Source organism: Gnatocerus cornutus, chromosome 7, assembly GCF_029298725.1.
Source record: "Gnatocerus cornutus isolate USDA-ARS CGAHR chromosome 7, icGnaCorn1.1, whole genome shotgun sequence".
Classification (NCBI taxonomy): domain Eukaryota; kingdom Metazoa; phylum Arthropoda; class Insecta; order Coleoptera; family Tenebrionidae; genus Gnatocerus; species Gnatocerus cornutus.
The window spans coordinates 584,019-610,971 of NC_142239.1; the positions used below are offsets into that span (position 1 = coordinate 584,019).

The following is a 26,953-nucleotide window of genomic DNA, read 5'->3' on the forward strand; positions in this document are numbered from 1 at the left end:
AAGTGAAAAAAAGGCGACGTACTCGATCAACAACCCCCCTAAATGAAAATGAACGAGACGCACACCGCACAGCACCCACCGTTTCTTCTAAACTGCGGCATCAAGGTCAAGTGGAGTCCTGAACACGAAGTAACGAAGACAAAGCAAGCCCGTGGGCAGGAGAACGCAAGAGAGGGTTGGTTTGTTAGATGAGAAATGCTGGTAACCACAAAAGAGGAACTTAAAGACACCAAAACGATGAATTACGAATCGGAAAATGATTGACAGCGGAGATTTGACAATTTAGTTATTCGAATTAGCAGGTAGGTGACGCCACAATCCGCACGTCCATGGCTTGCTAGACGGGAACCCGTTTTAATAGGGAGCGAACAGGCCTCTTATACGGATAGAGTCGGTCTTGAAACGATAATATGCTTAGCGCCATCTAGACCAGGATGGCGCGCGACGCTCTTTCGGTCGATAATTCAGTTTTGTCCGTTCCGCTGCGTTCTGCGTTGACAGATGATTGACAGTTTCAGTCGTTTCAGTGTTGGTTTGGTGTTAATTGTTAAAGCTGCTGGTAAGTAATAAAATGTCTTGTTATTTATTAATAGTATTATAAGTTTATAAGTTAAATATAAGTCGTCTGCTTTTCGGTAATTTTTAACGGTTGTGTCGAAAATTAAAATAAATGAAACATCTGAACAGCCACGTGGTATAGTGTATCGTTTTCCAATGTCGTAAAAGAAGAAACGTTGTTTTCACGCCCAAAACATGATAGCAATTAATAGAATAATTAAAGGGGCATACCTACCTATATTCAGTTTATAAAAACGTTTATTATTTGACTTCGCACTTGTCATCCAGTAATTTCTCACAAGATTTTCCCAAAAAGAACGTACCTACAGCAACTTCCCACCAAGCAAAAAAAGCTTGATGTAAACTTTCCTCAAACTTGCGAATCAAAGTGTAAGTTTCCAAGCATACTTGCGATAAGCTTGCTGAATTCTTGCATAAACGTTGAAAACGACTTTCTTAAGCTTGATTGTGCAAGCTTGAAACCATAAGCTTGACACAAGCTTGAAACCACAAGTTTAGTGCGAGCTTGAAACGACAAGCTTTTAAAACGATTGTAACAGAAAGGTTATTTTAAGTTAACATATGAAAGGTTATATTAAAATTGCAGTTCTGTAAATAAACTCAAATTTTCAAATAAAGATGTTTATTCTAAATTCAAAACGAAATACAATAATAATAATAAAATAATGGTAATGGTATAAAAGAGAAACAAGAAAGTCGGTCGTCGTGATCTAATTCTAAATGAAAACGGTTAAAAATGAGTAAAAAAACTTATAGTATCATCAAATTAGTCTGATTTATACCATAAATTTATAAAAATGTCTGGTCTACTACAATGGGACAGCTTGAAAAGGTCCATAAGTGCATGTAATGAGGGTTTATTTACCCGAATTTGCACCCTGCGATGAAAATACTATGTCCAAACAGGTCAAGCTGTCTCGTCATAAATATCAAAATACCACAAAGCTGTCCGGTTGTGGTAGGCGGTAGAACATAAATTTATATGATTTTATAATAGCTTAGATTAACTTGGATGAACTATAAACTGTAATAGTTGCCGGCACCAAATAGTGCTTTTATGGTTTAATTAGGGTACTCACTACACAGAAGGGCTAAATCGCCACAGCACTTGATTCTTAATTTTGTTTTTTATGCTAGGCATATCGAGATTACCCCACACCCCTTCTCAAAACTAAAACCGACCATCAGACAGCAATGGTCAAATAGTCAATTATGCCAATGTCTGTCATAAAATAACAACATTTTAGAATCTGCTAATGCGGTCTTTTAGTCCTTTTGTGTAGTGAATTATGCTAAAAAATCACTAATTGGTCCGGCAACTGCCCTTACGAGATTTTCGCCAGCCCGCTTCAACCTCGTTCTCGAATGGTTGAACCAATCCATCATAGCCATCTTGAACTCGCGGTTCGTGACTGTCGAAAATGAACTTCTTACAGCATCTATAGTTAAAGAAAACAGAACTACTTATAAATAGTTAGCTTCAAGAACGAATGACACTTTTTCTATAATTCTTGGTTTCTTCTCTGAATTGGTACACGCACATGCGCCCATTTTCATTTGTACTTACCACATCAACTTTCTGTAAGCTTACTATAAACTTACCAAAACAAGTTAATCTAAAGTTTCGTAAGGCAGCTTATCGCAACGTTGCTATTAAGTGTAGATGGAAACTTACACATCAAAGTATATTGTAAGTTTATTTTAAACTTTCAAATTTAAGTTATTTTGTCAAGTGAATATCAAGCTTTTTGAAAGCTTTTGTAAGTTTTCATGTTTTGTGGGTTACATCCAAGAATTTTCATATATTTTCAGTTTGACAGAGACCCGCGACCAATCACGAGGGGTCAACAATCATATGCTATTTGAAAATCTAGACTTGATGGAGAAAAACTGAGCACAGATTTGAATTCAGCGTGTCAAAATACATTAAAAATGATCCTTACATCTGCAGTCCAAAAATTTTTGTAAATTTTTGTAAACCTGTGTTATCAAAAGATGAGTTATCTGTTTACGTTGTCATCATCGATTAAATTATCATGAAAACATGTCTTTCCCACACTTAGATTTATGCGGACTAAAAAACATGACAATCTCTCTTAATTTCAGATTATCGTTTCAATTTGCTTTATGGAGTGATTTTTCTATATTCAAATAAAAGTCTTTAGTGTATTCCAAATATGAATAAAATATTTCTTCCAAAGTAATATTATAGTATTCTCTAATTTCTTGAGCTGTTTTTGTATTTGTATTTAATAATTTTTATATAATTAGGGATTTAAAATTACGAACACCCAATTCTTTCTTGGATTATAAAATTAAAGAAAATAATCCTGATTTTTATTATTATTAATTATTTCTAATAGCTTTATTTATATTATTATGTTCTAAAATAATTGCTGTCTTTTCCCTTGAACCTAGGTTGATATCTAGCTTTTCATTCATTTTATGTAGACTTTTATAATACGTAGGCCTCGTATATTGCACTAGATCGCTTTGATTACAAGTATTATTTTTTTCGACAATTAATTAAATAAACATTAAATTGATCACCTCCATATACAACACATATTTTTTGAATCTCGAGGCTTCTCACAATTTTACCTAAACAGGGACAGTGTGTTTTAGCACTCACTGTTTATGGATAATTTCTTGTGAAAAAAAATGTAATAAATTAAATGAATCGCTTACATAACGATGACCAAGAAGCATGGCAACTGTTTCAAAAAAAGTTTAACGATATGAGAAGCAAACCAAATAATGACTTTGAACGATTAGTATTTAAAAATATGCATAATCAATTTAAAATGTATGAAAACAATATATTAAACTTGGCAAAATTAGGTTTTCTTAAAATACACTTTCCTAATCTTGAAGTCTTTGATGAATAAATTTTCTAATAAATGACTAGTCGTTGCTCGGTTTGTTTAGAACCTAAATGTCCAGGTGATTTTTATAACTATAGAAATAAATATGAAAAAACATGTAAACAATGTAAAAAAGCAGTTAATTCTACTCGTTTGGTATGTGTTTGTGGTAGATATTACACTAGAACTAATTTTAAAAGGCATATAAAAACAGATTTGCATAAAAATGGATTGAATTTATTTATTTGCTAAAAATTGTTTGTTAGATTTTTTTCCATAATAAATGGAACGAAGGAACTTGAGTAATCTACGTTTATCTGATCTGTTTAATATTGCAAAATCATTAGACATCAAATATATTAGAAAATATAATAAAGCAGACTTGATTAAAGCTATTATTAAAGCTGAAGAGCGATTACATGAGAAAATAAAAAACGAAAACAAAATAATGAGCGAAGCATTTGATGATTTATTTGCTAAACCAAAGGAAAAGAGAGTTAAGAAAATCGAGTGTGACATATGTGGAAAATATATCAAAAGCACCCGAATGCAGCTACATAAAGAGAAAGAAAACAAAAAGAACCTAAAAACATTTCAGTTTGATGACGATATATTTGCTAAACCAAAAAAAAATAGAGTAAAGAAGATCAAATGTGATATATGTGGAACATATATCGAGGAAACTCGAATACATTTGCATAAATTAAAACATGATTTGAATAGTCGTCGTTTGCTTGAATTACGTAATATGGCAAAATCTTTAGGTATAAGATACATTAAAAGATACAATAAGGCAGAATTGGTAAACGAGATTATTCATGCTGAAGAGCAATTAAAAATAACAAGAGAAAACAAAAAGAGCTTTCCGTTTAATGATGGCATATTTTCTAAACCGAAAAAAGAAAGAGTAAAAAAGATCAAGTGTGATGAATGTGGAAAATATATTAAGGAAAGTCGAATGCAGTTGCATAAAGCAAGACATAATCCAGAGCCAGATTTTATTTTAGTTCAGGTTGCTTTTAAAGGAAGATTATTAACCTATCAGCATAATAATCTAGAAGAAGGTATAGATATAGAAACATATATGGATATGATAAAAGAAAAGGCTATTAAAGTAGTTATAAATGCTTTAAATCTCCATAAAAATATTAAAATCAATTTAGAGATGGAATGCGAATTTATGAAACGAAAATGAAGACTTTATAATGATACATAAATTTCAGTTACCAAATGTTATACTAAGAGAACAAGATGATCTGGAGGAATATTGGGATGAACAAAAGGATTTATTTATATCAAGATGTGATGAATTGCAAGATAAGGGATCTGGATGGACTTTGAAAAATATAAATTATTTGCGCATTAATATAAACAAATATACACCGTTAAGCGGAAATTCATATGTAGAATTACCCAAGTGGATTAAAGATAAAAAAGCTTGCGTTAATGTTAAAAACAACGATAATAAATGCTTTATGTACAGCGTAATATCATGTTTACATCAAGCAAAAGAACACGTAGATAGACTGAATCATTATAATAAGCCGGAATATATAAATGAATTAAATTCCTGTCAAAATCCAGGACATACCTAAATTTGAATCACATAATAAAATTAATGTTACCGTGTTTAGTTACGAAGAACAAATATTTTATCCTTTGTATCATAATAATAAGCAAATATATGAAATGAATATCGACTTACTATACTTTGGAAATAAAGACAAAAATCATTATTGTTGGATCAAGAATTTGAGTCGATTGTTGAATGATCAGTTGGAAGTAAATAGAAACAAAAAACATTTCTGTAGAAGATGTTTAAACTACTCCACTAGAACTGAAGATGCTTTAAAGAAACATCAAAATGTGTGCTTTAGTAATGAACCATGTGTTCCGAACATGCCTGAAGATAATATATTAAAATTTAAAAATATTCAAAGAATGTAATTTATTCTGATTTTGAATCTATTCTGAAACCTATTCATACATGCGAACCAAATCCTGAATCATCATATACTCATAAAACACAATTTCATATTCCCTGTGGTTATGGATTATACATTAAGAGTGCTTATAATAATATTGGTAACCCATTGGAAATTTACAGAGGAGAGGAAAGTGATAAATGTTTTATAAAATGAATAACTGAATATGCCAGAACAATATACAAGTTATTAAAAGAAAATAAACCCATAAAAGATATCGAACTAGAAGAATATAAAAAAACAAAAATTTGTTATCTTTTTTCTATAGAAAACCCAAAAGTAAGAGATCATGATCACTACACTGGAAAATATAGAGGAGCTGCTTGTAGAAAATGCAATTTGAAATATAGACAACCATTGTTTATTCCAATTTTGTTTCATAATTTAAGCGCTTACGATTGTCATTTGTTTATAAAAAATCTAGGAGAAGATAAAAGTCAATTGAAATTAATACCTAATAACGAAGAGAAATATATTTCTTTCAGTAAAATTTTAAGAATGGATGATAATGGATATATCGAACTGAGATTTATCGATTCATTTAGATTTTTAGCAAGTAGCCTAGACAATTTGTCATCTAACCTGGAATCAAGTCAGTTGAGAGAAATAATTAAATACTTTTCAAATCATGAATTAGATGTGTTATTTAGGAAAGAAAAAAGCAAGATAATTAGAAAAGGAATTTTCTGAAACAAAACTTCCATCAATAGATAAATTTTATTCTTCGCTCACAAAAGAAGGAATTTCTCAAGAAGAATTCAAACATGCAGTGAAAGTATGGAAATATTTTAAAATTGAAAACTTGGGTGAATGGCATGATTTATACTTAAAACTAGATGTTTTGCTATTAACTGATGTATTTGAAAATTTTAGAGATTTATGTTTAGAAAAGAGTTATGGACTGGATCCTGTTTGGTATTATACAACTCCGGGGTTAGCTTGGGACTGTATGCTCAAATATACTTCAGTGAAGTTGGAATTATTAACTGATTATGAAATGTATTTGTTTTTTGAAAACGGAATTAGAGGAGGTATTTCACAGTGTAGTAACAGGTATTCGCAGGCAGATGAAAATACTCAGATTATCTATATAGATGCTAATAATCTATATGGATGGGCTTTATCTCAGAGAGAACCAGAAAAAAACTTTAAATGGTTGACTTGTGATGAAATTAAAAATGTTGATGGTATACTGTTATCAGATAGTGATACCGGTTATGTTTTAGAAGTCGATTTAGCATTACCTGTAGACTTGGCTATTCATAACAAATTCAATGACTTGCCTTTGGCTCCGGAAAATAAAATTCCCCCGGGCGGAAAAGTAGAAAAACTACTTTGTCATTTCTATGATAAGAAAAATTATATAATTCATTACAAAACATTAAAACTTTACAAAAGTTTAGGTATTAGAATAACAAAGGTTCACAGAGGTATACAATTTACTCAGTCAAATTTCATAGCACCATATGTAAAATTTAATACTTAACAAAGACAGAAGGCGAAAAATGATTTTGAAAAAGATTTCTGGAAACTAATGGTTAATGCACCATATGGTAAGTCTATGCAATCTGTTAGAAACCAACAAAATATTAAATTATATTGTGATGAAGAAAAATTACAAAAAGCGATAAACAAACCTAATTTTAAACACAGAACTATATTTAGCAAACACCTGGCAGCAGTTCACAATTATAAAACCAAAGTATTGTTTAATAAACCAATTTACATTGGGCAAGCCGTATTAGATTTATCGAAATTATTAATGTATAACTTCCATTACAATGTAATTAAAAAAGAATTTAATGAAAAAATAAAACTTCTTTATGGAGATACCGACAGTTTCATATATGAGATTAAAATGGCTGATTTCTATGAATTTATGAAAAACAAACCCGACTATTTTGATACATCTGATTATCCAAAGGACCATCCATTATATTCTGATAAAAATAAGAAAGTAATAGGGAAATTCAAAGATGAATTGAATGGTATTAAGATATTAGAATACATAGGTTTAAGGTCAAAAATGTACAGTTACTGAACTGAAACGTGTGTTTCAAAAAAATTAAAAGGTATCAAGAAAGCAGTATTGAAGAAAGAAATAAGTTTTGAAGATTACAAAAATTGCTTATTCAATCAAACTGAATACTTCCATAGACAGAGAGTGATTAGGAGTCATAAACATGATATTTTTACTGAAGAAGTAAAGAAAAAGTCTCTAAGTTGGAAAGATGATAAAAGATATCTTTTACCTAATTCTACAGATACATTAGCTTATGGACACGTATTAGTATCATCATAGGTACGTTCATGGACACTGTTGAACTATTTTTTATTAGCGTTGAAGTAATAAATTAAGAAAACAATAATAACAATTACGATAATAAACGCAAGAATAAAAATAATAATTTTTAATTTATTAACTTGTTGAATAAGACTTTTTTCTGAATTTTGGATATTCTTCATTGAATATATTTAAATTCTTGAATACAGTACTTTCCATTTAATTTACAATTTTTGAGTTTTTTCATTTATTGCTCTCATATTTTTAGTATGTCTTTCAAATATTTTGAGAGTTCTTTTCTTTACATCATCGATGTTTGATGGTATTACTACTGTTTTGTTTCTTAATTCTGCTAATTTCTTAGGATCATAATTATTGTAGTTGTCTAATTTATATTCCAATTCATCGATTTTATTATTAGCGGATTCTAGTTCACAGTCTGCCATAATTAATTGTTCAAGGAATAAATTAGCTGTTAGCTCTTGCAATATATTTATCTACTACTTCTTGTTTGAAACCGACTATTTTTGCTCCATCTTCTAATCTGTCTATTTCAGTAATAATAGGTTTTAAATCTTTTTTCCATTTTTCTTTCTCACCGTTGGGAATGTATGAAACTAGTTTGTCCATTTATGATTGAAAAGTTTCTAAAGATTTACTAATTAATTTATGTGCTTCTTCATCTAAACTTATATTTTTACGACTACCTGCTTTATGTTTTACATTATCGAATATTTTTTTATTTTATTTTTTCTCTCTTTTGTTCCCAATTGTTCCGATTTGTTCTCTTTTGTCCCGGATTGTTCCCGTTTGTTCTCATTTGTTCTCGTTTTACATGCAATCTTAATTCCAACTGAACTTAGTCCCATATTTAGGGAATTTCTAGAAATATTTTTAGATTTGCAAAATTCTGTCTTTGTTAGTTTTTTATTTACAGTCGAATTGAGATATTCAATGGCAAAATTACGATTTCTCATTTGAGTTACTTCATTGAAATTGTTGGAGTTCAGATGGTTGTCTTGTTTTTAATGGTGTATAATATTCTGCTACAATTTTGTTCTCTTTAGTATTGGTCATTTTTTTATTTATTGTAAAAAATTTATTTTGAATCTTTTTAAATCATTTTGAACGGAACTTTGTTAATATTTTTTTACTCATACAGATTACAGATAAAAAAATTCGTTGAATATAAAATTTTTTTCAGGTAGATCTGATGGAGGGCTCCTCATCCTCATCAAGGCGCAAAAAAGTCGAAAGTAAACCTGTCTATTCAGACCAAGTAAGACCAGACATATTATTGTATCACACGGTAACATGGTATTACACTTTTGTTATAGGAATTACTTGGATTAAATTTACTGGATGATGTAACATCTTTGGACACTTCCGGAGGCTCAAATGAAAGTGAAGACGTAAGTAACTTGCTTCGAACAAATGTACAATTTGTTTTATGTTCAAATAGGAATTCATGGATATTACAATTTGTTATGTCTTTTCAGGATCCTGACTTGGTTTTTGAAGTTCTTCGTTGGACATCGACTTTTGTGGACAAGTCTATGTTTATTAAATGCGTTATGAAGGATGCACATAGAATACTTCTCACTGCACCGCCCAGATTTGGCAAGACTATGGCTTGCAAAATGCTGGAGAAGTTTTTTGAAATTGTCAGCAGTGAACAACAAAAGTTGGAGAAATATAAACTTTTCCAGGATCTCAGAATTTACAAATGCACTGAAGAATGCATAGAGAATCATGGTTGTGGAAGTAAAAGATTTTTTCGCAAGCATTGCGGACAGCATCCAGTAATTTTTCTTGATTTTGCACAATTATCAGTAACGTCATATAGCGACTTTTTGGAGAGTCTTAGAAATATGATAATGAAGCTGTTTAGAAAATATAAAACATGTTTAATTCATAAAGATGGTGAAAAATTCAGCTGGTCAAGTAACGATATGGGAGAACTGGATATTGAACCTTTCTTGTGCTATTTGAAATATGCCGATGATGATGATCATTGGAAAGAGGCAATAGATCGTAACACAGCACAATCATACATAATGGTGGCTTTTGAATATTTGATCGAGGTTTTGTCGGTCCACTATCAAACAAAACAAACCCATAAGAAAATTATTATATTGATTGACGAGTTCGACGCACCTTTTATGAATATGTTATTTAGTGAAAACTCATCAGACCGACAGATTATGTTTTTCATACGAGAACTAATGCGTCTTTTATGTAAAGATGAGATATCAGCACAATTTGTTCAACGAGTAATAATTTTTTCTGTCACTGCATCAGGCGGTATGCTTTCATTAGGAGCTAACAATGTGCAACGTAGAACATTCTTGGACAAGGATTATGATTATTATAAATTCTTTGGATTTACCAGAGAAGAAGTAAACGCTTTAGTTAACAACTGTGTCAAAGAAGGAAGTCAAAGAGAAAAAGCTCTTGATGAAATTACTCTTTGGTACAACAATTACACTGTAGTGGGAGACAAAGATACAACTATTTCTAATCCTGTGTCTATTACCAATTATTTACCGAATCTCGTACGAAAAAGTTATTGGATTGAATCGGTTGGAACCAAATATATCTGCCAACTATTTAAATTCGAAAAAATGCGGGAGAAGGTGTTTCCTGCCGTTAGAGACAATGAGAAAATTTCCATCATAGCAAAAACTATAGAGTTGAACGATATTTATAATCTGAAATCATTACGTGAATCAATTTTGAATTGTATCGAACTAGTGCAGGTAGACTTAGCTCTTCAGTTTCTCACACAATGTGGGTACTTTAACGTTATTGACAAGAATGATGGGAATTGGACATTACAAATTCCGAATCTAGAATTGAAACAAGTATTTACAGACAAACTTCAGGAGGCTTTGGTAAAATTTAAAACTAACCTGTTTACTGTAGAACAACAAGAGTCATTTGTGAATGCATTAAAGTCTTTAGGAAGTGGAGAGAAGCATGAACCTATGAAATATGTTGCGTTTAAAAAATCTGTGGAAAATTTGTATACCGACCGAGAATTACCAAAAGCTCATTTTCACTTTCACTGTGACCTTTGGATGTTAATTTCTAGTTGTGGGAAGTTGGATTGCTTTTCTGAATTTGCAATCAAAAAGGGATGCTCACCCAAGCTTGATTTAATTATTATTTCAAAATGTGCAGTAATTATAATTGAACTAAAGCGGCATAAACAAGATTCTGCAAAGAAGGCCCTAAAACAGTGTCTACGGAAAAAATACTATGAAGCATTTGAACTTGAAGGAAATGAAAGAAAGGGTTTAAAGAAAATTTTAATTGGTCTTCATCTCTCTGATGATCGTAAAGTTAGCATCAGGTATTTAGAAAATTTTGAGAAAAAAACACTGCAAGATGAACCAAACATAGAAACAATTGTAGAGGATAGCTATGAATGTTAAAATCATTCTCTCTGTTAGTTATGTACCCTGTTTTATTTTATGTGCATTTCGCTGATTTTAAGGTAGTTTGAGAATCTGTAAATTGTAATGGAAAATAATCTCATTTTTTTTGCCTTTAATCTTTGATTAAATTATACATTTCTACTGAGTATTTTTTAATATTTTATTAAACCGGGACTTACGACTTTATGTTAGTTGGTACATAATATTTGATATGGTAAGAAAATAAGTTGAAAAAAAAACAAACTATTATTATTTATATGTTCAATGAAAATTATAACTAAATATAAACAATTCTCTTAATTACAACAAAGTAAGATAAGAAAATCTGTACCTTTTTAATATCACAAAATAAGAAAATCAATTTTAGTTAGTAGTTGTGTTACAAAAACAATTTATATAATTATAAAGCAAACAAACTAATTTTTCGTTCGTGTCGTTACTTTGGTGTAATAATAATTTATTTTTTCTACTCCCATAGTAGTAAGTAACTAGGCAAGAACCCTGTCGTTTGTTGATTAGTAACTATGACACTATGAAACATGCATGTAATATGTAGATATATGTATGTATTTTCATTATACGGAACTAACTCACGTGACTTTAGTAACTTTTCGACTGTGAAACCAACGTTTTAGTTCCACCATGCCATTTTTAAGGTTAGAGTTTTCAGATGTCACTAATCTGACAAATTTCAAAGAACTAGTCAATTATTTTATTTATCAGTTATTTCACTTATTATAATAATACATAATTAAAAGTGTCACGCCAAATATACAGAAATATTCTTATTTCGTTTGCTCCAATTTGAATTCACATCAATTCTCAAAATAGTTGTGGATGTTTGTTGAAATCTTGAGACAGCATAAAGATGTTTGTGAAGGAATGCTGTAAAACTTTGGCGGATTTGAAAGATGTTAACGCAGGTGGGGTTAACTTCCAAATTATCGGGTGCTGGTTTCTACAGTTTATTTTACTTGTACATTACTGTCTTACCGCCGACAACACACTGCTTGTGGCGGCGGCTAGCGCATCCCCACCACACATCTCTGTCTGAATCAGTGTGGCGCTTTCCATGAAAATGCATGTGCGTTGGGTACGCAACATAGCCGCCCCCCTTGAAGGTTTGTAGGCTTCAACAAAAAACTTGAAATACAATAAATAAATAAAAAATAAACAAATAACAAAAACAAAAAAATCAAAACACAATTAACAAAAAAAATTGAAAGAAATAAATTTTTCAAGAAAACTCACTGTTCCCCTTTTCACTACTTGTCATTAATTGGGAGCACACACAACTTAGAAACACCACGTTTGTACACTCCTTTTGTGGTTCGAACCGAGGCCACTCTTGCGACACCATCCCTTCCTGGATGGATTGCCTGGATACGCCCCAAGGCCCAACATAGTGGAGGTAAACCGTCTTCTACCATTAATACCATAGCTCCTGGTTGGAGGCCAATTGCATCTCCGGATCTCCATTTGGAGCGGCCTTGTAGCTGAGATGTGTACTCCTTCTTCCACCTGTTCCAAAAATGCCAGCGCATTTTCTCTATTAACTGCCAGCGCGAAGCGGAGCAGTTAGGACTTCTCCAATCAAAAAGTGAGCAGGGGTTAGAGCCATCAAGTCGTTCGGGTCGTTTGATAATGGAATTAAAGGACGGGAATTAAGGCATGCTTCTACTCGCGTTAGCAGTGTGTACAACTCCTCATACGTAAGCAAAGTGTCTCCCACGACACGTTTGAGATGATATTTAACTGATTTTACTCCAGCTTCCATTAAACCAGCAAAGTTAGGTGACCTTGGTGGTGAAAAGGACCATTTGATGTTATCATTGGACAAAACGGTGATAACATCTTTATAAAAGTCGGAAGTTTTGAAGAATTCAGCTAATTTGACAAGTTCATTATTAGCTCCGACAAAATTTTTTCCGTTATCCGACCGAAAATGTTTGACCATGCCTCGTCGGGAAATAAGTCGTCTTAAGGCGCTCAAAAAACTGTCTGTTGTCAGATCTGTGACCAGTTCAAGGTGAATCGCCTTGGTGCAAAGACAAATGAACACACAAATATATGACTTCAATGTTTTTCTACCGCGACCTTTAGACTCCTTGATCAAAATAGGCCCACCATAGTCTACTCCAGTGTTAACGAAGGGTCTAGCCGGCTCTAATCTGTCTTGCGGAAGATCACCCATTTTTTGATAGGCAATAATTGGCTTTACCTTGAAGCATGATATACATTTATGGAGTACTTGTCTCACCTTGCTCCTTCCGGCAACAATCCAGAACCTTTGCCGCAGCGCTGATAATGTGGCTTGGGCGCCCGCATGTAAATTTTGTTTGTGATAAAATTGAATTATTAAAGAGGTAACAAAATGATTCTTTGGTAAAACCATGGGATGCTTCTTGTCGAATGGGTATCGAGAATTTTTTAGTCTACCTCCTACTCTTAGTACTCCGTTATTATCAACAAATGGATCTAGACCTTTTAATGAACTGCCTTTATTAACAACATTTGAAGATTTTAATTCTTGAATTTGTTGAGCAAAAGACTCGAGTTGCATTAATTTGATGATTAACCTTTCTGAGTTATTTAGCTCCTCAGAACTTAAATGACCTGTTTGTTTCGCGTTTCCTTTTTTGGTGTTGTTTGCAAATCTCAAAATGTATGCTATGATCCGTTTTAATTTAGTAAAACTTGAAAATCTGTTCAACAAGTCACATGAATTCGTACTAACCAAAGTCGTTTTAGTTATCCTTTTTTGTTCCGGAATGTTTTCAAAATCCTCGTTTTGGATAAATGCGTCTGAACACATTTCACGATCACAAATTAACCAGTTGGGGCCATGCCACCATAAACAATTGTTTATCAATTGTTCAGCTGTACTTCCTCGCGAAATTATGTCAGCTGGGTTTTCATTACTGGCTACGTGGTGCCAATCATGAATGTTTGTCAAGTTTTGAATGTCCGCAACTCGATTTGAGACAAAGGTTTTCCAGGTAGATAGAGGTTTTGATAACCAACAGAGAACGATGGTTGAATCTGTCCAAAAATTGAGCTTGTCGAATTTTAAATTTAATGATTGTGTTGTTTGATTTGTTAACTGAGCGAGCAGTTGCGCCGCAAGAAGTTCAAGTCTGGGAATCGTTTGCGTTTTAAGAGGAGCCACGCGCGATTTTGCAATTAATAAATTTGCATGCGTTTCACCGTTTGAATTTGTGCATTTTAAATACAGGGCAGCTCCATACGCTCTTTCCGACGCATCGCTAAAACCGTGGAGTTCGATAGAAACCGTTTCTGCTGGTACCACGTTCCGAGGAATTCGACATTTTCCGATTTTTTGTAAATCGTTGGCCAATTGTGTCCACTGTTCACTAATGTCGTCAGGTAGCGATTCATCCCATGATAATTTCAATCCCCATAGTTGTTGCATAAGAAGTTTTGCCACTGTTACAATCGGGTTAATTAAACCAAGTGGATCGAAGATGCGACAAATCATCGAAAGTAACGTTCTTTTTGTTAACTCACTTGGTATAAGAATGTTTTGAACATTATACCGTAACGTATCTTTATACCGTAACGTATCGAGATTTATTGTGGTATCTATTAAATCCTTGGCAGAGCTTGGCAATAAGTTTATGTTGTTTATTTCTATCAGTTGATGTTGAATTGATTGTAATTCTTCAATTGAGTTACCGCCCGTAATTAAGTCGTCTATGTAAAAATCTCGTAAAATAATATCTGCCGCCTCCGGGAATTTTTCACGATTTTCATGCGCCAATTGATGTAAACAACGTACGGCCAAGAATGGCGCCGATGAAGTACCATACGTGACCGTTGTTAAGCGATAAGTCCGCAATTCGTCATCGCTATCGCTGCGCCAAAATATACGCTGATAATCAGTTTGATTCGAATCGATTAAAATTTGTCTGTACATTTTGACGATATCAGCACAAAATACGTACTGAAATGTACGAAAACGCAGAATGATGGATAATAGTTCGTCTTGAATTGTGGGGCCCACGACCAAATTATCGTTCAAACTTTTGCCATTGGTCGATTTGGCGGAAGCATCAAAGACGACGCGTAATTTTGAGGACGGTTGTTTGTCCTTAAAGATGGGATGATGCGGTAAATAATACGTTTCTGAATTGTCTGATTCATTATTCGAGACTAATTCCATGTGGCCCAAGTCAGAATATTCCGTCATAAATTCGACATACTTTGCTTTAAGTGCTGGACTTTTCTTTAATCGATTTTCTAGATTAAAAAAACGCCTTTTGGCTTGTTGGTCTGATTGACCTAGTGAGATGACGTTGTCCTTTATAGAAAGATTAACTACAAAACGACCATCATCACGTGTGAACGTGTTCAAGAAATGCGTTTTCGCAAATTTTTCTTCGAAAGTCAAATGTTTTTGGATGGGGTGATAACCTTCAAGTTCCCAGAATCGTTCTATTTGGTTTTCCAAGTCCAGAGATTAATTTATGGCAAGGTTACACCGACTTACTTTATTTCGCGGAATATCAAGCGGTGCCGCAATGATCCAACCTAGTTGGGTATTCTGTAAGTACAGCCGTTTACCGTCAATTTGAAATTTACCATCTAGCAGAAGTTCGAAAAACAATTCTGTGCCCAAAAGTAAATCAATTTTATCTGAAAGGTAAAATTGATCGTCCGCTAAAGGTAACTCGGAAGGAAAGTGTAGGTTATCAATTGAGAAACTATTTGAAGGCAAGTTTGCACTAATTTCTTTCAAGACAAAACATGTGACGTGTGCGTTGTAATTTTTATGAACCGATTTGATTGTAACGTCTACGGATTCTGTCGAGACGGTTTGCTGATTACCAACGCCTACGATTGCATTATTCGAAGAAGTCGTTTTCAAGCCTAACATTTTACGCATTCGTTTGGTTATAAAATTTGACTGTGACCCGTTGTCGAGTAAAACTCTGCATTTCTGTAAATAACCATTAATGTCCTTTATGAGAACAATAGCAGTTGCGAGAAGCATCTCTTGCTTTGAACCGTTCTTAGAATGAAGAGAAGAGCTTGTTGACGTAACCAACTCTTTTGAATCTTCACCGGAATTGTGATGCAATAATGTGTTATGATTTTGGTTGCATTCGCGACACGTTCGTTTTGATTTACAATGTTCCGTTTGGTGATTATCATGTAAACAATTAACGCATAGCTTTAACGAGTTTATTTGTTTTATTCGTTCCGCAACTTTCATACGGAGAAAATGATTGCAATTGTAGATAAAATGATTTTTACCCTTGCAAATTACACAGTGTCTTTTTTCATTTGTTACGACATGTGATTGAAATTTAGGTTTAGAGTGTCCCTTTGTTAGAACAGTTGCGCTTTGAGGCTTTTGAAAATTGTATTCAATTGATTCTTGATACTGACACCGAGATTGAAGAAAGGTCTTTAATTCATCCAATGTTGGCAAATTGTTTGTTAGTCTTGATTGCCATTCTTTCGAAGATTGAAAATCCAATTTTTCTGTAATAACTGGAATCAGAATCGCGTCCCATGTATCAATTGATACGTTTAAGGATTTTAACGCTTCAAGATTAATTGATAAGTCATCGACTAGTTGTCTTAAATTGGTAGCCAAACTTTTTGGAATATTTGGGAAATTCAGAATTTTCCGAACATGTGCATGAATTGATAATCGCTCGTTTTCGAACCGATTTTTTAACAAAGACCAAGCCACTTCGTAATTTGTTTCAATTAATGGAAGGCTCTCTATTGTTTTGGATGCATCGCCCTTGAGAGATGACCTTAAGTAATGAAATTTTTCGATGTTATTCAGTTCTGGATTGTTGTGAATCAGAGTCTGAAAAATATCCCTGAATGCTAACCATGCTTCAAAGGCTCCATTGAATTCCGGAATTTGAATTGTTGGCAAAATTAATTTGCTACGATTTTGACTCTTCGCATCTTTGAGAATAGCTGTTGCAGTCTCATTTTGTTGTACTGAATTTTCAATTAAATTTTCTAAATTTGATACAATACTGTAATATAAAGTTTCAAATTGTATTTGTTCATTTGCCTGTGCTTGTGATTCAACTGGTGTCCGGTCAACAATGTCGAAGTTAACTTTTTCAAATTCTGCAAGTGTTGATCGAGCTACATCCAAACGAGACTTAACCAAAGAAATTTGATCAGTTGGCTTGAACGTAGTGATGAATTCATTAATTCTGCCTAATTTGTTAAAGATTTGCGATCTTTTGAATTTGAGATTTATTAATTTTTGTTCTGCCATTTTAGCAAGTAAAAATCGCGATGCTTTATGAAAAGTTACACACAATGCCTATTTGAGCAAGCAAAAAAGGGATAATGATAAATGGAAGGGCTGACCTTTTTGATGAGCTGTCGATGAATATGAAGTCGTCTTGTTGACGATCAATGTGAAAATTTGTCTTGTTGACGATGGCGTCTTGGTGACGTCGCTGTGAGTGTGTACACCTGGTGTTGATACCGGTGAGAGAGAGGATGCTTCCACGACAATTTCTCGCTGATTTTCGCAGTTTTCTGGCTTGAATTCGTAAAGAAGAGCTCGAAATCCACCAAACCACCAGTTTTTATTAAAATTCAACGGCTAAATCGCGAGGAAAACGGCTGAAATCTGCACGAAATCATCAAAATTCTTAGAGAAATCCGCTTATTTCGATGCAAAACGACAATTTCTCGCTGATTTTCGCTGTTTTCTGGCTTGAATTCGTAAAGAAGAGCTCGAAATCCACCAAACCACCAGTTTTTATTAAAATTCAACGGCTAAATCGCGAGAAAACGGCTGAAATCTGCACGAAATCATCAAAATTCTTAGAGAAATCCGCTTATTTCGATGCAAAACGACAATTTCTCGCTGATTTTCGCTGTTTTCTGGCTTGAATTCGTAAAGAAGAGCTCGAAATCCACCAAACCACCAGTTTTTATTAAAATTCAACGGCTAAATCGCGAGGAAAACGGCTGAAATCTGCACGAAATCATCAAAATTCTTAGAGAAATCCGCTTATTTCGATGCAAAACGACAATTTCTCGCTGATCTTCGCTGTTTTCTGGCTTGAATTCGTAAAGAAGAGCTCGAAATCCACCAAACCACCAGTTTTTATTAAAATTCAACGGCTAAATCGCGAGGAAAACGGCTGAAATCTGCACGAAATCATCAAAATTCTTAGAGAAATCCGCTTATTTCGATGCAAAACGACAATTTCTCGCTGATTTTCGCAGTTTTCTGTCTTGAATTCGTAAAGAAGAGCTCGAAATCCACCAAACCACCACTTTTTATTAAAATTCAACGGCTAAATCGCGAGGAAAACGGCTGAAATCTGCACGAAAACATCAAAATTCTTAAAGAAATCCGCTTATTTTGATGCAAAACGACAAGTTCTCGCTGATTTTCGCAGTTTTCTGGCTTGAATTCGTAAAGGAGAGCTCGAAATCCACCAAACCACCAGTTTTTATTAAAATTCAACGGCTAAACCGCGAGAAAACGGCTGAAATCTGCACGAAAACATCAAAATTCTTAAAGAAATCCGCTTATTTTGATGCAAAACGACAAGTTCTCGCTGATTTTCGCAGTTTTCTGGCTTGAATTCGTAAAGGAGAGCTCGAAATCCACCAAACCACCAGTTTTTATTAAAATTCAACGGCTAAATCGCGAGAAAACGGCTGAAATCTGCACGAAAACATCAAAATCCTTAGAGAAATCCGCTTATTTCGATGCAAAACGACAATTTCTCGCTGATTTTCGCAGTTTTCTGGCTTGAATTCGTAAAGAAGAGCTCGAAATCCACCAAACCACCAGTTTTTATTAAAATTCAACAGCTAAATCGCGAGAAAACGGCTGAAATCTGCACGAAAACATCAAAATTCTTAAAGAAATCCGCTTATTTTGATGCAAAACGACAAGTTCTCGCTGATTTTCGCAGTTTTCTGGCTTGAATTCGTAAAGGAGAGCTTGAAATCCACCAAACCACCAGTTTTTATTAAAATTCAACGGCTAAATCGCGAGAAAACGGCTGAAATCTGCACGAAAACATCAAAATTCTTAGAGAAATCCGCTTATTTCGATGCAAAACGACAATTTCTCGCTGATATTCGCTGTTTTCTGGCTTGAATTCGTAAAGAAGAGCTCGAAATCTACCAAACCACCAGTTTTTATTAAAATTCAACGGCTAAATCGCGAGAAAACGGCTGAAATCTGCACGAAATCATCAAAATTCTTAGAGAAATCCGCTTATTTCGATGCAAAACGACAATTTCTCGCTGATTTTCGCAGTTTTCTGTCTTGAATTCGTAAAGAAGAGCTCGAAATCCACCAAACCACCACTTTTTATTAAAATTCAACGGCTAAATCGCGAGAAAACGGCTGAAATCTGCACGAAAACATCAAAATTCTTAAAGAAATCCGCTTATTTTGATGCAAAACGACAAGTTCTCGCTGATTTTCGCAGTTTTCTGGCTTGAATTCGTAAAGGAGAGCTCGAAGTCCACCAAACCACCAGTTTTTATTAAAATTCAACGGCTAAATCGCGAGAAAACGGCTGAAATCTGCACGAAAACATCAAAATTCTTAGAGAAATCCGCTTATTTCGATGCAAAACGACAATTTCTCGCTGATTTTCGCAGTTTTCTGGCTTGAATTCGTAAAGAAGAGCTCGAAATCCACCAAACCACCAGTTTTTATTAAAATTCAACGGCTAAATCGCGAGAAAACGGCTGAAATCGGCACGAAATCATCAAAATTCTTAGAGAAATCCGCTTATTTCGATGCTAAACGACGATTTCTCGCTGATTTGTCTTGCAAGCCGCCACTTTGCAAAATTTAAATGATAACGATTTATTAGAAAAAGCTTTAATATTTGTGGATTTATATCAAAAAGACATATCGGTCTCGTTTGCCAAGAAAATTATTAGTTTTTGATCCACTTTTCTTGTATTTTCCGTCTTTACAGTTGTATAAAGTTCGCGAATTTACACTTTGATAGTTATTTCTTTATTTAAGGTTGGCATCGTGACGACATTCTGAGATGACGAGATTGGCATTAATGTCCTCCCTAAATTTGACATTTGTCAGTTTTGAAATGAAATTTCGTGTGGAAAAACAATAAAATCTGATAAGAGACCATAAGAATTCCAAGGCTAGGATAAATTAAATGAAAAGAAAATTGAGAAATTTTATTTAACAAAGAGTTGCAAAAACGATTTTCACGTATTTTTCAGTCAGAAAAGAACATTTTATTAGACTCCTTTCTTGTATCCTCCATTCGAAACGATTCCGTAGAATCACTTCCTGCAATGTCTGTAGACAAAAAGTCACTTCCGGTCATACTGGCTTTACCAAGGACAGAAGATCGACTTTTTGTAGTCATAATCTGCAATAATTTTATTGAAGTAATATTTTAGGTATGTTTCTAGTATTGCTTGTTACATATACAGAGTGCACCCAAATAAAATGCAAAGATTTTAACCCCAATACCAGTTAGAATACCAATGTCAGTCCAGGCGATCGAAAAGTTAGGAATAAAAACGTTAATATAAAAGTGGTAAAAAATGTCTTTATCGCGACTCCACGGATAATCCGAAAAATTTTTGCCTTCGATTTTTTTGCAAAATCATTATCTACAGCGGTTAAAATCTTTACACATTATTCGGGTACACTCTGTATATTTTTTGGCATCAGCGCCGCAAAACCTACAATACAGAGTGTGTATTGCTATTATACTGTTCCAATTCTTCTAACGTTTTTATGGCAGACGGTTCTCATTACCGCAAAGATTATGAGGGTTCTTAAAAGTGCCAGCAACCCCATTGTAAATCATTTTCAGGTACCCGAAAGTGGTCAAGAACGAATTTGGGACAGGGCCGGGTTAAGAATAAGAATTAAATCGGAATTAAAGTAAACACAATTACATGTTTGTTGCTTTTTATTAATTAGAAAGAAATCAATCGTTGTCGCTTTCAGTGAGGAGTCGTTCCTTAATTGCCTGAATTCTCTAGATTTTCTGTACTGTTCTTAGACTCTAGATTTCCACTAGAATTTCGAGATTCTCTAGATATCCAGTTTCGTTAGACACCCGCTATATTCTGCAATTTTTGACTCTCAGTTCATTTTCTAGGTGCTCTAGATTTATCAAGGTTTGCTAGACATCCTCTAGATTCTCCAAAACTTCTAGACTCCCAGTAAACTTTCTAGACTCTTTCTAGTTTTTTTAGACCAGATTTCCATTAAATTTTCTCAATTCTGTAGTGACTCTACATTCCCTCTAGATTCTCAAGATTACCCAAGCTCACTAGATATCCTCTGGATTCTCCACATTTTCTACATTCCCACTTCTAACTAAGAACTTTTTCATCATCAAGAAGTTTTCTAAAACGTATTAATCTGCGCTGTGTTAGCATTTAAGTAATTTTAAAACTTAATAAAACGTGTCTAGATATTAAGATTTTTTAACCAATAGCATTTTTTGTATGAACTCGTCAAAAAACCAACTTCGCGATGTGTTTTATCCTGTAACTTCTATACGATAAGACATAGCAATACATTTATCAATGCTCCAAAAAGACAAGCTCTTAATCTTTTTAATAATGCATTACAAAAAGGAACTGATATAATATAATAATTCTATATACAAAATTGCATATAAAAATCAGTAGAAACTGCCTTTTTTTAGAACATCAAGATCAGTTTCTCAAAAATATCATGGAAAATATATACTTATCCCAGCAATAAAATTTATAGGTCTTTGGAAAACTAATCAAATTAGCATTCCAAAACACTGTCGAGCAATCCCATAACTCTGCAAGTTTTAAGAAAAAGTCAAAAAAATTAATGTTTGTACGCTAGAACCTAAAAAAATAATCTCTGAATCCGGAACTTATGGAGCAAAACGTACAACCCCAAGAGAAAAAGTCCGAATTTTGATTTGCTTTTTAGTGTTATTTAATACAGGGTGATTTTTTAAAAACGGCTGACGTAGAATTTTTATTTATGAAACGATTTCAAAAATTAAAGAAACAAATTAAACGGTTTTTAATTTACTGTAAACTGATGATTTTAGAATTTTTTTAAATGCCTTAGTATCTTTTGGGCGATATTCAACTTTCTTATTTTAAATTGGCACCCATATTTTTTTGGATAATTTGGAAAATATTAATTTTCTTGCTTCAGAAATGTGTAATATGTTCTACTTTTACAAAAAAAAATTATCAAAATGAAAAAAATAGACAAAAATTTGTTTTTTATCACCAATAATTTTGTCGTTGCGTCGCTTTAAAATTGTAATGTGTAAATTTTAGCCATTTTTAAGGCATAGTGGAACAAAACGCTAAATGATTTTTTTAATACATACAGGGTGTTCGAAAAATGGCGGACCAACTATTCACTACGTGAATCTTCAGATAATAACTAGTAGCTAAATTAACTTTTTTCAATTATTGAGTGCTTCGTTGGAAATCTACAGCCACTTAAATGGGCGCTAATTATGGCACAAATTTTTCCTTATAATGAACTCAAGGTTTACAAAATTCAACTAGAGTTCATGTTTTGGGTGACATTTACATACTTACAGTCTTTAAATGCCTTAAATGTTGATGCAAAACGTTATTTTGCACTTTTAAAATTAAGCTCAAACGCGCAAAATTAATATGGCAACATTACACTTCAAGAATTCAGTAATTAATTGTTGCCTAGTGCCTGACAATGACCAGTTTTTTAGAAAAGTCAAACATTTTTTAGGTGTCACTAGAGGAGTTTATTTCTCTAATGATGTATAATTTTGCTGAATATACCGACACCTGAAGGAAACAGTCGAGAAGCAGCAAGGGGCAGTAAGGCTTGTGAATTTCCTAACTGGCAAATTCCCTCCAAGAATACTTTTCAACGAGTTTATCAACAGGTACGTGAGATGGGCCGATTGGAACCAAATTTATCAGGATCATGGAGGACCCAAGACTATTCGCACGCCAAGAAGAGAACAAATGGTTCTTGATCTACTTTGTGACTTTTACTGGTCAGGTGTTATCAAATTTAATTGCAAACCATAGTAACAATTACATGATTTATTAATAATTGTAACTACCAAAGTGTTGCTCTGGTCTCAAAATTATACCACAATATAAGGATCTATCAGTATGGACAACTAAAGGATTTTGCATTTACCGATTTTTTTGACGTTTGCGCGAGTATTGGCGGTCCTTTCATTCTCTAAGTGGTGGCGCCAGCTGTTTTAATTGCAGAATAAATCCAAACACGTCGTTTTAAATAAAAAAGACACTAGAGAAGTAACTTATTGTGTAGGTATCCGAAAACTCACGTAGGCGATATTTTTCCAAGCAATAAATTCAAGTCCACGATTAAACAAAGGTGGTGGCCTCTAGTGTTCAGAAAACCAATAATTTGCTTGGCGCAACTTTGTTTTGAATTGTGCCATGTTACTGTTGGAAAAGTCATATTCGACTTGTTTGTTTTCATAAGGTTATTGGGGCACAGAAAAACTCTGCTTTTAATTATAATTAGCTAATTTACTGTCGCATTCAACAGTAGCGACATCTACAAACAGTAGCGAGAAGGACCGCCAACACCGTTGAAGGTCATAAAAAGCTGCGAGTCAACTTCAAAGGGGCCGACATGAGTTGTTCATACTGATAGATCCTTATATTATGATTATACTCCTAATAATTACCGAAAGAATTGAACACTGTTGCCGTTTTTCGCAATATTTAAAGTTATTTTGCTCCCGTACAAACCTTCAAATAAAAATTTTAAACAGCATTTCCAATTCACAGCGTCTTAGAGTTTGACGTTCTTATCAGTTGGTCCGCTATTTTTTGAACACCCTGTAATCATATCTAAAATGACAACTGAGGAGATATGTTTAACACATATATATGTATGTGTTAAACATATCTCCTCAGTTGTCATTTTAGATATGATTCAAATTGCTTTTAAAATTTGAAGAAAAATGCGTTTTTATCAAATGTGTCAAAATTGGAACTACGCATACACCAAACGATCCTTTAGTTCACTTTAGATTGGATCAAAAGCCCTACGATCTCAAATACCTTCAGACAAATAAATGAAGTGATTTGTGAAATTTGGAATATAAATGTAGTTTACAAGTGTTTCGTCATGATATTGTAGCGTTTTTCGTGTTCGTTAGATTATTTATTAAACCCAAAAAAACGACTTTATAACAACTTTTCAACAACTCTTGCACTACTTTCAATTCTCCCCTATTTTTCTAATGTCAATCTCCCCTCGCCGCCTCCGTTGTTGTTTTCCCTACTTGATTTCGCTCATTCTGATCCGTTACATTGCCCCCTTCTTAAATACTCTTCGTCCCGAAGTGTTTTTCCGGTCAGCCTGTGAGCAAACTTGTATTTAGATCCTCTCTTGCATCGAGAGGTCTCGAAAAAGTAGCAGGGAACAGTCTTTTCAGGTGGCGATAAAGTTCTAACCACGCCTTCTTCTTCCCCAAAGTATGGTGATAACCGATTGAAATGGATCACTTTCATTTTGCCATTAGGAAGCTTCTTGATAGCATAGATGACGTCATTGATGCGGTTGACAACCCGATATGGCCCTTCCCACGAGATTTGTAACTTTGGAGACAACCCTCGACGACGACGAGGGTTGTAAAACCAGACCAAATCCTCGGGCTGGTAACCACCACGGTCTGCGTTGACGTCGTATGCTTCCTTCATCCGATCGCTAGCTATCTGGATGTTATGACGCACCCGGTGGTGAATATCGTCCATTTTCCTGCGTAGCCCACTGACGTAGTCTTCACCTGCGATATCTTGTCCAGGCGGACATCCAAACATTAAATCGCAAGGCAGACGTAACTCACGACCCATTAAAATACTTGCAGGCGTTTGTCCGGTGGTCTCATGAACCGAAGAACGATATGCCAACAAAAAGAATGGAAGATGACGATCCCAGTCTCTTTGATGGTCAGAGACAACTTTCGTCAGGTACCGATTCATTGTCCTATTCATTCGCTCCACCATCCCGTCAGATTGCGGATGTAACGGAGTTGTTCTGGTTTTGCGAATTTTTAGAACGCGACACATCTCCTGGAATAACGCGGACTCGAAATTTCTTCCTTGGTCTGAGTGTAGTTCAAGCGGAACTCCAAATCGGCAAACGAGCTCTCTTACTAAAACATCCGCCACAGTTACAGCTTCCTGATTAGGCAAAGCGTATGCTTCGACCCACTTGCTAAAATAATCCATAACCACGGCAATATACTTGTTTCCGTCGTCAGTCTCTGGAAATGGACCAGCAATGTCCACGGCCATTCGCTCAAAAGGACTACCAACATTGTATTGACACATGGGTGCTTTTCGACGTCTAGGCGGCCCATTACTTGCCGCACAGGTCACACATTTCTTTGTCCATTCCTGCACATCTGCCTTGCAGTTTACCCAATAAAATCGCTCTCGCAGTTTACCGAGCGTCTTGGCTACCCCCAAGTGCCCCCCTGTAGTACCACTATGGACCTCTCCTAGCACTTCGGATATTCGATTCTTCGGAACTATAAATTGCTTTCTGTCTTCCTGACTCTCCGATGTCCGCAATACCCTTTTTCAACAATCCATTGTCGACGACAATGGAGTTCCATTGAGCCCAGTAGGATTTCACGACAGGTGAAAACCGCGCGACCTCCTCCCATGTCGGACGGCGGTCCGTTTTTTTCCATTGAAGCATCAGCCCCAGGTCAGGATCATTTTCTTGATCCCTTTGAAGCTTCTCATTCTCCCAACGGTCGTTCACTACTCTAATTCTGCGAGCAGATTCATCTTTCTCCTCCGCTCGCTGACAATGTTTACAATCCTCTTCGCAAGGTCTTCTTGATAAGACGTCGGCATTTTGATGGATTTTTCCAGCTCGGTGCTCGGTGTCGTAATCAAATTCCTGGAGCCTCTCAATCCATCTGGCCACCTGGCCCTCAGGATTCTTAAATTGCAAAAGCCATTTTAATGCAGCATGGTCTGTTCTCAGCAGAAATCTCCTTCCATACAAGTACTTGTAGAAGTGCTCAACAGCTTTAACGACCGCCAATAACTCTCGTCTAGTGACACAATAGTTCTTTTCAGGTTTCGACAAGGTCTTACTGAAATAACCGATGACCTTTTCTTGTCCGTCTTGTTCTTGAGACAGTACTGCTCCTATTCCCACATTACTTGCGTCGGTGTCCAGTATAAACTTCCCATCAGTCATCGGATAACTGAGCACCGGGGCACTAGTCAAAGCCTCTTTCAGCCTCCCGAAGGCTTCCTCACTTTCTTCGTCCCACTGGTATTTTCGTTCTTCTTCAGTTAGTCGTGTCAGTGGCTTAGCAATGTTAGCGAATCCCGGCACGTAACGGCGGTAATATGTGCACAAACCCAAGAAACTACGAAGCTCATGTTTATTGGTGGGTCTTGGCCATTTCTTCACAGCGTTGATCTTCTGTTCATCGACGGCGACTCCGTAACTCGAAACAATATGTCCCAAGTACTGGACTTCTTTCTTAAACAGATGACACTTTTTGGGACTAAGTTTCAAACCGGAACTTCGTAATCGATGGAAAACTTCTTCTAAGTTTTTCATGTGGTCTTCGAACTGCTTTCCTACCACGATGATATCGTCGAGGTATACCAAGCATGTCTTCCACGATAACCCTTTCAGCACTGTCTCCATTAATCTCTCAAAGGTGGCGGGAGCATTACACAATCCAAATGGCATCACTGTGAATTGCCACAATCCAGAACCGACGGTGAATGCCGTTTTCTCGCGATCTT

General features: G+C 34.7%; 2 protein-coding genes and 1 pseudogene across 2 annotated transcripts; 2 read left to right on the top strand and 1 right to left on the bottom strand.

Moving 5' to 3' along the window:
• Positions 1–499: 499 nt before the first annotated feature.
• Positions 500–6,634, top strand: LOC148170573 (uncharacterized; annotated as a pseudogene).
• A 2,276-nt stretch (positions 6,635–8,910) lies between these two features.
• Positions 8,911–11,932, top strand: LOC148170574 (uncharacterized). Its single transcript, XM_088041508.1, has 2 exons — positions 8,911–8,991; positions 9,050–11,932. The coding sequence occupies exons 1-2, from the start codon at positions 8,926–8,928 to the stop codon at positions 11,147–11,149; spliced, it is 2,166 nt and encodes a 721-aa protein (XP_087897634.1). The 5' UTR covers positions 8,911–8,925; the 3' UTR covers positions 11,150–11,932.
• A 772-nt stretch (positions 11,933–12,704) lies between these two features.
• LOC148170575 (uncharacterized) lies at positions 12,705–25,504 on the bottom strand. Its single transcript, XM_088041347.1, has 2 exons — positions 24,481–25,504; positions 12,705–15,490 (listed from the first exon to the last, which is right to left on the bottom strand). The coding sequence occupies exons 1-2, from the start codon at positions 25,502–25,504 to the stop codon at positions 12,705–12,707; spliced, it is 3,810 nt and encodes a 1,269-aa protein (XP_087897473.1).
• Positions 25,505–26,953: the final 1,449 nt, after the last annotated feature.